Raw genomic sequence first — 14,310 nt, 5'->3', positions numbered from 1 at the left:
AAAAATCAAGAGAAAGTAGCCAAAGTGCACAAAAAGAGGAGGATAAACCAAAACACACAAAAAAGCTTTTAATTCAGTGCTAACTCTGAGTAAAAGTTGCAGCTCTATCTTTACAACTAAATCCAGAGTTTTCTCTGGAGGCAGCTTCAATATGGAGGACAAAAACAAGGTACAAATTCAGAGTCATACTGTCTCAAGCAACATTATATCATATTTCTAGAAAACAGCACTACTCCACCATAATCCTGCCAAACTGTAGCTTCCAATCCATAGTCTGACCCTTACAAATCACACAGCTAAGGACTCCTTTCCTGAGTAACCAATTACATAGAAAGACAGGAAAATAAGCAAAAGCTGATGTTTTAGGTCTTGGTTCCAACCTTGTTTTAAATGAATAATGCAAAGAGATAGAATTATAGGAAACATACAAAGGATTTGCAGAGGGGATGTGCATTTCTTAGTTGAGGCATTTCTGCTGTTAATGGCTAAATCCTTCTAATAATATTCTGAAAGTGTGAATTACGTTGTCTCCCAGTTTTCAGAAAAATTAGAAGACAAAGATTCCAGTGAAGTTTACATTTGTCCATGCTGCACAATTTGTTGCTCAGGTCCCAAAGAAAAAAATCTGCTATGTTGAGTAAGGAGCCTATATTGCATTTATCAGTTTGCAAGGGGAAGCTTGGTGTTTCAGAGCAGACATTACAATGCTCAGCACAGCACCTGGCAAGGTGAAGGGTACAGAGCACTTCAGCCAACTGAAATACTGAAGAGAAGACTGTGTCCAAAGTACTGCTTTTTTTTTTTTTTTTTTGAGCAAGGAACTGCTGCACAAAGTCAAGGACTAGTATACTACTGAGATTCACAGCCCAAATGCTTAAGATTCAAGCATTTAAGTAATTCCTTTAGATAATCACCTCCCATCCTCTCTAAAAGCACAACCAGAAGACATATTCCTCTCTCTAAAAGCATAACCAGAAAACATACTCCCACATCTTAGGTTAGAAGCCTTGTCCAGACAGAGGCTGATGAAGACTCAAAGTCCTGACTAACAGGAGGAAGTTTGAGTCTGGGATGCCAAGAGAAGTGTCACACCTACTGAAGTGCAGGAAATTCCACTGAACCTTTCAGCATTTATTTTTTGTAGAGACAGTTCATACTAAACAAATTGTTAAAATCTTGGTTTCACCTCAACCAGCTAATACCTAATGCATTACAGACACCTGATATACAGTGTTGGCCTTAACAAGAGTCTGTGAAAGCTCTGCCATGACAAGCAAAATGTTCTTTTATCTGGGTAGTGGACACACATGTGTACACACCTTCATGTGATGGGGTGCATAGTGCAATGCTTGCCGTAAACAATCAATCGCCTTCTTTCCTTGGCCTTTCACCCTCCAGTAAAGAGCTGCCATGCTAGAGAGGACCCACGAAGTCTGATTCTGGCAAAAGAAGAACACAAAAAACTGTTGTGTAAACACCGGTACTGCATACTCTTCCTACCTTTCACTCTTTCAATTTATTTGATATGCTGAGTAGAGGATGTTACACTTAAAAAGAGCATTAAACTATTTCAAAGCAGCAAAAAGTTTCTGACAACATATATGCAAATAGCCAAATGAGACTGCCAAACCAAACAAATTCCAAGTGCAACATTACTTCCTTAGGAAAGGAATAGCAGGTAAATAGCTTTCAACAGTAACAACAGTTTCAGCAGCCACAACAGCTTCTAACCAGCTCTCTTGATGCTGAGCATCTATATGTGCACACACATTACCCAACACGAAGGAAAAAACTTAGCTAACTTAGCTGATAGGACTTGTTGGCTCCCTGCAGTCACTGGAAAGAGAAAGGATGCCCTGGGATGCAGCTCAGTCCAGAAACTGGCTGAAACCCAGCCTCTAGCTGGCCGATTCCCATTCCCTGTGTTACAAAGGAAAATACTGCGAATTCTGTTTCTAATCTCTGCACTAAACATTCAGCTTTTCTGGATAAATTTTGGTGTGTGCAGGGGATGTTTTTCTCTAGCATGTAAGAGAAAAAGCTAGTATACATCTAAAGTGAAAAGAAACTAGATCTTGTAACATGAGGATAACTCGTAACTTTCAGGGGCTGGGCGAAGTTATATTGGTTTTAATTTTAAAGCACAGTAAATACCTCAGACAGCTTTTGGTCCAACAGGCTAGGGGCAGCAAACTGTTTTCACTAAGCCCTCTTTTCTATAGTAGTTTGGGATATTGTACCTACTAGCTGTAAATACAGAACAGCAATCCCTGGCATCTCTGTCTGCTTTGCAGAGCCTATGAAAATTATGTCCCTAATCCTCTCATCCTAGGGCTCACAGCTGAGGTCCTACGTAGCCTTTAGCTAGGAAGCTTGGGTTTCTCTGGGGAGAACAGGAAGTGCAGGCTTGCACATGGTACCACACCTCTGCCTGAACACGTGACACTTCAGGCCAACATTGTACCAGGTAGAAGCAGCAGGCTGAAAAAACAGGAAGTCCCTTTGAGCTGACTACTGCATGCCAGGAGTGTTGCTGGAGAGGGAAGACATGGCTTAACTCTACTTCCCATAAGCTCCAAGTCAATGCAGGATAAATAGAAAGAAGAGGCCTGAGAACTGAGAACAGTTTAATAAATTAATAATCAGCAACACTGCTCACTACAGGGTGGGAAACACTGGGACATTTGACAAACTTATATTTCAGCAGAAAGATACAGAGGACACTTGATGGCATAAACACAGGATATACCTCAACAAAATACCTGTGAGGGCATTACAGATGCTAAATAGACACAAATCCCTAGTCCAAGTACTAATACGTTCCTTGAGCAGGATTTCAGACAAATGACTGGAGACCGGATTGACCACTATGCCAGTCATGAGCACTAAGCCCAGATTTCTCATTTTCTCCTTTACACATACCTTTTCCAAAGCTTTGGCTATTCGAGTACCAACTTGTTCTAGTGACTGTGGTGAGTAGTGGTCTTTGCCAAGATTCTGTAGGACCTGTGGAAGAGGAAGTGCTTAGATCCTGGAACCTGGTAAGAGATGTCCCCTTGCTTGTTGGTTGCTTTTTTGCTCGGCGTTTTACAAATGCTGCAACCTGCTTCAACCTAAACATCACTGTCTATCTTGAGTTGATACTATCTGTATAACAAAGGCTATAACTCCATGGCACTGAATATTAAGAACACTAGAAATTTGGAGTATGCTGAATTGGACTTTCACTAATTCATCCATGAAGAGCTATAAATACAGAGACACTAATGGTGTTTTAAGATTTCCCTCAGGCCAGACTGTAGATAGCTGGGAAAACATTCTGGTAAAATTTCATGCTGCACTGTTCTTACAGTTTTATCCAGGCATTCACTCACTGAAAATCACCTCTGGAGATAAGGCACTGAGCTAAATGCACCTTGAATCTGCTATAGTATGGCCTTTTTTGTGTGACAGCCTTCAGTTCTGGCATACCTCTTTCAGTTGACTTTCTCCAGTGTAATACAAGCTGGCCCGACTAGAAACACCTTGCAGGTGGTCCAAAGTATGCATACTGGCTGGGAGGTTTGGGTTACAAAGGGGCTCCATGGCTGGTTCCTGCAGCTGTGTGGCAAAATCAATGTGTTCTGTAATGCTACAAACGTCATAAAACAAGTCAAATTAGTTAAGAGAACAGACTAGTCATCAGAAATCTCTCTAGTGAAAGTAAACTACCCAGAACCTGGAAGAAGCTCATTTGAGTAGCTCAAGAAGCAAGAGAAACTGGATCTCTCATCTGCACTTGCACTTTTCAAGTCTAACTGATGAAATTCCACATGATGTTTTCAAACATCTTAGAAATCCTGGAACTTCTTTCTTACTAACGTAAAATCTTCAGTTTACACACATTGAAGACCACTTAACTGTCCTGCTTTGTGTAAGTAACTTACTTAGGGCTCATATTCAAGATACTCACTCAATGTTTTTAGCAGAAACAGCAAGCCACGTGCTGGCTACAGTTGTAAGCTCTACCCTGCGGAGTTTCAGGCATTCATCAGGACTTGGCCAGCCAAGGCTACGGTAGTCACGCCTTTTTCCTTGAGAAAGTTAAAAAAAAAATAAAGAGAGGAAACTTTCTGGAAGCGTAAGGACATTCTCCTTCAGTATAATGATTCTTAAGATGCTTTAAGCCAGTGGATACATCCCCTACATTATATAAGTCACTGTCTTGCAGACACCCATTTCTTTAAGAACATTCCTGAATCTAAATGGACTGAATGGGACTGGTAGCATGCACAGGCAGAAATGGATCGTGCGCAAGACAGATTAGGAGATGAAGTTTCAAAATATGTTTCATTACACTTTTACCAAAACTACAGATTAAGAACAACTGCCAATCTCGTTTACAGGTAATGTCTCTACTTAAATGTCCTCAAACCAAATTTGTAGTCATCAGTAATGTTCTACAGCTACAGTTAAAAACTAATAAAAGTTGATTGGTCTATCTGTTTGCAATTCCAGGCAAAAAAATATTGCCAGTACTGTTCAATGAGTATTGTCTAAGACAGTCATTGGCTCTTACTGTGTTCTTACACTCAAGATAGAAACCTTCCTGAAACTATTTAACAATTACACTTTAGCTCTCCCATTTTGCAGAGAAGCAAAGCAAGGCAGGGAAAGGTTAAATAACTTGCTTTATGTTAACAAACAGATCACTGAGAGAAACATGAATCTGATCTTTACATCTGAACTAAAGCCAACTGAAATCTTTCCCTCAAATTTGATGGATACTATGTCAAGTCCTAGAAAACTGGTCTGTATTAAATGTTAGGAAACATTTTCCTCTTGTATCAGAAACATCCAAACTATTTCAAACACAAGAAAACTTCATATTTTCATTCATATCGCAGTAGATTTGCACAGTGGGAAGCCAAGTTTAGCAACATGCCAGTCTATCAAAACAGCTATGTAGACAGTATTTCAGTATTCATTTCTAGTTACATGAAATTTTGCCCATTTGGATGCAATGCCTATTTCTCATCCAAGTTACAGTAAACCACTTCATCATATTTTGCAAGTAACAAAGAAGTCTGCAATACCATGTATTTTGTCAAGTATTGTAATAAAAGGGAAATTTCAAAGGGAAATGATCCATTCTCATCATCACCACTGTGAACTATCTGAGTGCAAGTTCTCATTGGCACGAACAGCAAAGGACATAAAGAGGTATGGAAATCCTACAGACGAAGTTCAGTAGTCTGAGAAGGAGACAGATACCATCATTTCTCTGTTCTACCAAGAACTCTCCAGGTGATCTCCAATTTGTTATTTAAATTTTGATGATTTAGTTCTTGCAAAGAGGATGCCAGCAGACCCTGTCTCACAGGAATGTTGGAAATTTTACACTCAAGGGATGCTATGTAATAAAGCCACAAAGGTAACTCAGAGGGAAAGAAGATAAACATTGAAGAAAGGACAGGTGTGTGCTCACAAATGATAGTCTCTTTTCATGTATTCCTTCCCTCCCATTTAAAAATTTAATTCAATAACCTACATTTGTCAGTTGCTAAAAAAGGAGGTTGTTAAAGATTTAATGTAAAAGCCTTCAAAATGTGAAATCTCTTTCCAGGTCATCAAATCATCAAGGGCTAAGATGCACTGTAGAACTTTGCTTACACATCAGTCCCACAACATTAAGATTTTAGATCCACTGAAAGGTAAGACAAGAAGTATGGGGGATCAATTACTTGGGTTTTATTATTTGGCACCATATTAACAGATTATTCTCCAATTCCTCTTATTCAACTAGCAAAAGCTCTATCTGCCTCTCAAAAATCTCATCTCTGTCAGTGCAAAACTACTCTTCTGTAGCTGTACAGCATTTTGGAAGACAGTCTCTAAGTTTTCTCTTATCATATTACTGAACAATTATAGCAGAACACTTGATTTTTATTTATTTACTTCATTTTTATTAGACTAAGCTTTCAGCTCCTTCTCTTTGAATTTTATGTTTTATATTTAGCCAGAAGTCAGTACCAACTCTTACTCTGCATCCTGATAAACTAACTTCTCTGCCCATTCAATTTATCAAAAGACATTACCTAAGTTCCCTTTCCCTCTTACAACTTCTACTCACAGTATCTACCTCTTTCATTCTCCACTCTCACCACCTCATCCCCAGAAATTTTGGAAATTAACTAGAAAGTTTTAATTCAACACATCAAGTTAGGCTGCACTTCATCAAGAAGGTGCAGATGGAAGAGATTTCTTATTTTTCCATGTACTCATCTAGAAGGGACATTTCACTATGCAGTTTTTGTGACACTTATTTTCAGCAATAACCCAATGTAATATAAAGGCTGCAAAGGAAATAAACAATAGTAATACAAAAGCTGCAAATTATTGGCTTTCTCTAGAAGCAGCAGGTTACCTATTGGTCCAGGAGAAGGTATCTTTGGTCCACTAATCTCTAGAGCAGTTTGGTATAAGTTTTCATTTTCTGCATTAGTCCCTTCTTCCACATTTCTCCCAACTGGCTCCTGGAGATCCAAGCTTTCAGCTTTCGGTTTCTTTAAACGTTTGACCTGAAAAGTGATCTACCAAAAGAACAGTATTAGCAAGGTTAACAGTAAGAAACACTATGACTGTTATCAGCTTCAATGCACTACTTGTGTTAGCCCAAAGATGTTACAGATGAGAATTTTGTCTCTCTCCTTTCCTCCCCATCTCAACTCATTCTTAAAGCATGCTCCCTTTCACTGCATCACATCAAGCAAACCAAGTATACAACTTCTGACCTCCAAAACTGGAGAAAATCAGTTTAACTGCTGGAGAACTGAAAGGCATTTTTCATTATCTATTTTACTGGTAACAGGACAACAAGAGGAATTTTAGTGTTTTCATGCTAACCAGAACTTTTGGTTAAAATATTTTTTAATTTTTAACTGTGAGCAAGAAGTTGGTGATGGATTGAAACTACTCGTCCATTTCACACCAGCCATCAATGACTACATCTTTTAGGCTCATAGGGGAAATTTATAGATCTATATCTCCCAGTGTTAAACCCCTTGAACTGTTCTCATCTCTCCCTCCTCCACAACATTTAGTACAAAACTTAAGTAAACTCATTCAAACTTACCCATTCAGCTTCATCATCATCATCACCACAGTCCCCAAAACAGGAGCTGGCAAGTCCATCCTGAGATCCCTTCTTCAGGACCCGGATTCCCTGCAAGTCCATCCGACGACCTTTTACTTCCAGTGCCCCTTCAAAAGCTTCCTGAGGCCAAGAATTTTCAAACTCATCCACCAAAGCCAGCATCTCTTCAGACATCTGATCGTCTTCTAAACCCTCCACTCCTTCTGAACCATTGCTTTCTGCAGTGACTGTGTCTAAGAGGAAATAGCATAAAAAACTTCAAAAATTATTTCCCCTGTGCTTTCACAAACTGTACAAAAAGGATCTTTTTTCTGTGACCTGACTTTTCCACCTGCACAACCCAAGTATCACTGACTACTCACTGCACACTGCAAAAAGAGAGAACTAGTCAATGCAGACCTCCTCACTGCCAATAAGCATCCCTGGTGTGCTTGGAGAAGAACAGTGAAGAGAATGAAACTAGTTTATGGGTTACTTGTTACTTTATGGACAGAGAGGGGAAAACACAGCTTCTCGGTGGAAAACAGACAGCTCTTCTGAAAAATCTAGAAACCATTTCATTTGCCAGAACTGATTTTGCAAGGCTGACTTACTTTCCAGTCTCAAGAAGGAGGGATCCCTTGCTGAATCCTGAGTAAGGACTTCTGGATCTTCTGTATTTCCCTCAGGGAGTCCTTCTGTCACTGCTGTAGCTGACTCATAGTGGTCATCAAAGTATTTCTCCTTGCCATAACTGCCATCTGGAGTTTTTTCATGACAGTGGCCTGAAAGAGAGAAATTTACTTATAGACCACAAGACAAAGCTCCTGCTGGATACAAGTGCAGAAACTGCATTGTGGAAGCTGCCATCTTCTAATACTCTGTGGATTTTGTGTGTTTTTAGCTTATGGATTAAAATAAACCTCATTCAGTGATTAAAAAACTGATCTGCCCATTGACAAGGGAGATCATGTAAAGCAGTTACAGGAAACTAAGTTACTAGGTATATGGTGTGAACTACTAATGCAACAAAAATCAGCTACTTTTCAAGGGAAGGCTGCACAGGAGAAATTACTGTGTGTTGGCAGCCACTCCAATGAACACTCCCAAGACATGTTCTAGTGACAAGGCACCATATGAGGTTTGCCTGCCACATGAACTTTCACTTAAGACACCACAGTGGTCCCCGTGCTTACATGCAAGAGAAAAAAGGCCAAGGCAGACTGATCTAGGAATGCCAGACTGACCTTCTATGCCAGCAACAAACAGCATGTTGGGATGACTAGCTCATGAAACAGAAAGACAAAAGCTAAGAGCATTAATCTGTACAAAAGCAAAAAAAAAAAATCAGAAGTTTATACAGCTGAAAATTTAACATCTATAATTTTGTGCTTCAGTTGCAAGTTCACATTCCACCAAATGCTAAGATCTAAGAACAACATCATAAAAAACCCAAATGTAGAGTCAGTAATAAGCAGAAACAAAAAAGCCCACACTTGCAACAGTTGCCTTTGAACATCCTTCAGTGCCAGGTAAGAATTCAGACAGTTGAGAGGGTGGCCACCTGCATCTTTGTAACAATACTTTTGATAGTAACACATTATAACAACAGATCTCACATTTTCTAACACTAGTTACTTTCTAGGGGCAGAGGTGCTTAGGGGACACAGCTAATGACATCATTCTCCACGTGTGAGAGGCTGGGAACTGCCCTGAACCCCAAGGTGCAGCTACAAGGCTGAGACACAGACTGGGGACACTTGTCTCATCACACAGAAAACCTGTCTCCACTGAGAGAGGAGACACAGTCCATGTACACAGCTACTGCTCTCAAACCCTTCCTTCATTTCTATCACTTGTGAGTGAAAATAGTATACACAGACAAATGAATTAAAAAGCACACAGTTGAATAAATGAAAAATTAAATGCATTAGATTCTCAAGTACATTCTCCATTCTACCTTCCTTGAGCTCAAATTGTATTTCTCTATGCATACTGCAAGAATTATTTTTTTCAACCAGCAGCATAAAATAATAAGAATGTGAATAAAGTAGATCAGTGATCCCTTTCTACTTCACACAATAATCCTATGCTACAAAACAATAATTCTAGGTTTTATGCCTTTATCAGGCTGGTGGGATGAGAGGATGGTTCCAACTCTCACGTAAGGGTAACCTGTTCCACTGCTTCTCTGCCAAGTGAAACTACAGCTTTAAGCTTTTTCCTTCTCCATCTGGGAACACTCAGGTGTCATCTTTGCAGGAGAAACAGACCAATATTTTCTGTGTGTGTGTGACCAAAATAAAACAAATTAAACTAGATTTATAAATCCTTTGGGAAAACTATTTCTTGTCCCTACCTTTTCTGGTGTATGTAAGAAGACAAACAATGGTAGGACAAAATATATGAAACAGAAGTAGTTGACTTCATAAACTCTTCTAATATCTACAATACAGTTATAGTCAACTTTTCCTACTCTATCAGTCATTGATTTTTTCTTCAATCTTCTGCCCATCTCTCCCATTCTGCCAATAACAAACTGGTTTCATATAAAAAAAGAGATAAAACAATGACTTCAATATATGGAGAGCCTCATGTTTAGTTATGAGAAATGGTGCACACAGAACACTTAAGCTGCCCCCACCTGACATCAACCCAGCCTGATTTCAATACAAGTCAAGCACTTCTCAGCAATATGATGACCACAATTTCCTTTGCTGAAGATCCACTCAACATTAGTAAAAAGAAAGAAGCAAAGGGGCTCAAACCCAGACAACTATTTTTAATTGAAATAAAAATGCCAACAAGAACTTTAAAAGCTGGAAAGTGCAAAGAGAAGGGAAAAAATGACAGCACTTAAAATTCTACTTAACACCAATTCTGTTAATATTAATTTACAAACACTGACAGCTAAAAACAGACTAAATGACTGTGCTGGCTTTCTTGGGATCTGAGAGCTGCTATATATAGAAACCTGAGTGACCTAATTTTTTCAAATTGCTGCTTTCACTTGTCTGATGTTGCTGCAGACAAAAATGCTAATTGAAAAACCAATGGAAGATGAAGATCTCTAGTGAGTGAACCATGAAGCCAGTGGTACTGAAACACTGCAAATCAGAACTTCACAGCTTCTGTCAGGCAGAGGCTGAAATCCAGCAGGAAGTCCAGTGGGGAAGAGTGCAAGACCAGCAAGGGAACAACATGGCCCCAAACTCCAGGCATAGCCTCTGTCTGTGGAACTTTAGCTGTATCACTGCAATACTCACAGCACCTTTGTTATGTGAAGGACATAAGTGACTGCTGGCCTACAAATGCTCAGCTACTTATTATTAATAGTTCACACATGTTCTGGGTGTCTAAACCTGCACTTAAGAGTTTTCCGTGTGAAGTCCTGACACGGTGACATTACAAAACTTGGAAGTCTAAAATTTCTACATTGTACTTTTAAGTTCAGCTTACTCCACCATAAAAATTGATTAGAGAAGGATCACTTTCTTGCTCATTCATTTTCTGAGAGCAGCTATTGTCACTCTTAGTGATTCTGTAGAGCTAAGAAAGCTCAGAGGGAAGTGGATCAGTCTGCTTTACCATATTATGAGACCTGGTTGCCAAATTCCAGTCATTGAATCAAAAATCATAGTGATGACACAAACAAGTGTCTGGGCCTTTATTTAAGTGATGCAAACAACACAAATAGTCTGTACCAGGTTAATGCAGAGGCAGAAAAAAAATGCACAGAGTAGGTCCTAATTTACAAAGGAAATCCCCTGGAGAAAAAAAATAAAATATAAACTCTAAACTGAAGCACTGAGACCTAAGAGATTAAAAGCAGAGCACAGTTCTGTGTATTAAAGGACTCTCTACCCATATTGCTATAGATTGTAATTTTTTTTTGCCAATGTGAACACCCTTGTACAGCATGAACCAAACTTTAAATATAGGAAAGACTTGCTATATAATCCATTCTATTTAATATCAACCACCTTCATGATTTTCAGGACCCCTCTCAAATGTCCACTGAAGCTGTGGTAACTACTGCAGATGGCAGGGCAAAAAAACACTAGACAAAAAGTCAGGCTCAAGATCTTTAGGAATGGGGTGATTCCGAACTCTTAAGCAGAAATCCACTTGCCATAAGGAGGGAAGCACCCGGAGTGTTGTCATCTGTCACAAGGAAGGAAAAATATTAGGAGGGAGAAGCAATACAGTAACTGAAATTTATGACTTGCTCCATCCAAGAATGGGTAGCAAATACTTATTCTGAACTATATTTAATGTTGCCACATTTCTCAGAAAAGTCACACCTGGAAACCATTGTGAACTTTTCCTCATATGAACTTTTGAACATATGAACATCATACATATGAACTTTTCTGGTGCTATGTGTATTGGGGTTTTTTGTCTAAGAGCAAATTTCTCTTAATTTGGGTGATCCCAGATGCTCAGATTGAAAGCCACTCACCTAAGGCAGGGAAAGCAATGTGCAAAGTACAGAAAAGAGGAAAGATGAACAAGACCCCCAGAGTATCACACAGAAGTGCTGCACCTCGAGCGAAGTCTCCAAAGTAATCAAACCTCACCATTAAATTATGCATTGATTGTTCTAAAAATGTAAATTAACTGCCACTGTAGCTGTTTGTTTCTTGTGGTTCTCTCTGGCAGAGAGAATGAAGCCTCACTAAATATTTTCACTGTCTGATTCCTAAATACCAACTAAAGATGCATGATTTGATGTAATCAATAGCATTAGAAATAAAAAGTAAAATTATCTCTTTGTCTTTGGTCAGCACAAAATTTTTACTGACATTTAGTTCTTTGTCAGTGCAGAAACTGCAAAATATGGCATTTCTATCTCCAGCATCCTAGGTTTACGAAAATTATTGGGTCCTAACTTTTAATGTTGTACAGACTAGTGCCCCTGAAAGTTTTTAGGTACGTTTTTATAAATTACAATGGCAAAATAATGCCTCAGAACTAAAAATCAAATAATTTTAAATTTAGTTACTGATTTTTTTTTTTCCCCCTACTATTTGGAATAAACAGAGCTGCATTATCTCCTGAATTATTACAAGAGTCAAAGACTGTTGCTGTAGCCAGTGACTTGCATTAGGTTAGGCAAAATGCATATTATCTAGAGATATATGTCACTTAAATGATTTGCCTCTTTATGGGTAAACACAGCCAAGAGAGAACTGCACTTAATACAGATGTAAGTCACTCTAATACCGGAGTTGTCAGAGTAGAGAACAAACTGAAACCAAGCTGCTAACAGGAGTTATTAACTCCATACTTATTTTTATGAATGCTTAAAACTAGTATTCCCCACAGTGAAATTCAGTAAAAATAGGTAATTTTTTTTCTTTCTTTTTACAGCAGGAATGACATATCACTGTGCTCAAAGGAAGTAAGTTTCAATCCTTGCATGCAGATGAGGTCTCATCTACAGACATCTCAGCAGCAGAGCATCAATGAAGAGTCTTCTCTTTACTTTTGCTAGTCACTGCTTACACAGATGCAGAGACACAAGTAAAAGGGGGTGGTGTATTATCACTTTACACATGAGAATGGGCAATGATGCTGCTCAGAGGTGATGTGAAAAATTTGGGTGTTCTCACCACTTGAGTGGCATTGTATATTTACAATCAGACTAAAACATTCATTATAGAAATTAAACTGAAACCCAGCACATTGTCACCCACCACTTTTACATACAGTCTTTTACACACAGTCTTGTTCAGTGCTCTATAATTTCCCAGGGTTTACAAAAATAATCTAGAATGAGAGAACTCACCTATCAGAACCTTTTGTGCATCTAGAAATACTAGGATCTCAGTCATCAATAATAAATGTCTTATTTTTACATCACAGTGACTTTGTTGCAATCTGACATTAACAAGCCAGGCAGTGTCACAGGGAAGTGCTGTTTGGGAGACCAGCCTCTAGACAACATAAAAAACATGAAGTTTGACTTTCATGGTAACATTAACATGGGTGATTACCATATTCACCTTGAAAGATCAAGGTAATTACAGTATGCAGTGTGTTAATTTCCTAAAGATCTTCTGACACGTTAACAGTAACCACGTTATTCCAATCACATATGAACATATATTTGATTGCAAAGCATTTGCTAAGGGAAAAAAAATCCTACCCACTTATTTTGAGGTGAGTTTTAAAAGCAATAGGATGAGCAGTAACTACAGAAGAGACCTATCTTTAGCAGCTATTGTTGCTCTGCTTACCTTAATCATAAATTAACGTGGTTCTATTTAGATTTTGCTCTAAAATTAAAGCAATCCTTTTCTTATTGTTTTCATGAAAAAAAAATGTATTTATACTTCAAAATGAATCCCATGATTGAGCTCTGAAAGCAGAAACTGCAGAACACTTAGGACTGAAGAGGAGTGCCATCAAAAATGTTACAGAAAGGTCACAGGCCATATCTACTAAACTGTACAACAGTGCTGCAATAAAACTCCAGGAGCAATGCCAAAGAAATTTGTTGCTTTCCACACACACAAGCAAATAAAAAATACAACTAAAGAATTTCCAGTTAATTTTTAGTGAAAAATAATCACCAAAGTGACAGAGCAGGTAAGTAAAAGGAGAAGAAAACTAGAAGTTTTAATTAGAATTAGCTGGCTGTGCAATACTGACCTGTGAATGTCTGCTAGGTCTGTATCTAGCTCAGGAGAAATACACCAGACCTACCACATATCCACTGCGCACTCCAGGACCCAGGAAGGACACAAAGCAGATGGGCAACTACATCTGCAGAAGCATAAAACACTTCACAGCCTTGCTGCTGACTGGAAAAGCAACCAAGCAGTGGGCAGTCTTGCTCCCTCTGAACCTAACAGCATCACTGCTGTTTTCAGCCACACACCACTCAGCTCCACAACAGTAACACCAGCAGACCTCCAGTGCCTTTTACAGTTGTTTACTGGATAAACCACTAGAAAGATGTACCTACTACCCACACACCATCATAGAATCAATTCTGGATAACATCTGAGTAAGCTCCCACTCTGATGAAGTTAAGTAACCATATGGGCACTGGAAAAGAATGAGTGTAGCACCCAAATTCTGAACTAAGCTTTTAATGCATTTTCTCCCCACACAAAAACACTACTTGTTAATTTTTAGATTTTTTCCTTTAATATAAATCCTCCTTTGAAAAGCCAGAATTTACAGAA

The 14,310-nt window shown here is 38.8% G+C and overlaps 1 protein-coding gene across 2 annotated transcripts in view; it reads right to left on the bottom strand.

Moving 5' to 3' along the window:
• Nucleotides 1-14,310, bottom strand: part of TTC17 (tetratricopeptide repeat domain 17) — a 55,445-nt gene that overhangs the window by 3,436 nt on the left and 37,699 nt on the right. For both annotated transcript variants that reach the window (XM_062494252.1, XM_062494253.1), the window contains exons 17-23: nucleotides 7,729-7,899; nucleotides 7,115-7,368; nucleotides 6,407-6,572; nucleotides 3,953-4,073; nucleotides 3,472-3,631; nucleotides 2,923-3,006; nucleotides 1,320-1,439 (exon numbers count right to left, since the gene is read on the bottom strand). In XM_062494252.1, the coding sequence (XP_062350236.1) occupies nucleotides 1,320-1,439; nucleotides 2,923-3,006; nucleotides 3,472-3,631; nucleotides 3,953-4,073; nucleotides 6,407-6,572; nucleotides 7,115-7,368; nucleotides 7,729-7,899 (1,076 nt within the window). The remainder of the gene's footprint in view (nucleotides 1-1,319; nucleotides 1,440-2,922; nucleotides 3,007-3,471; nucleotides 3,632-3,952; nucleotides 4,074-6,406; nucleotides 6,573-7,114; nucleotides 7,369-7,728; nucleotides 7,900-14,310) is intronic.

Source organism: Cinclus cinclus, chromosome 6 (genome assembly GCF_963662255.1).
Source record: "Cinclus cinclus chromosome 6, bCinCin1.1, whole genome shotgun sequence".
Classification (NCBI taxonomy): domain Eukaryota; kingdom Metazoa; phylum Chordata; class Aves; order Passeriformes; family Cinclidae; genus Cinclus; species Cinclus cinclus.
Note: the sequence above shows the minus strand (reverse complement) of the source record. Positions and strands in the feature narration are given on the sequence as shown.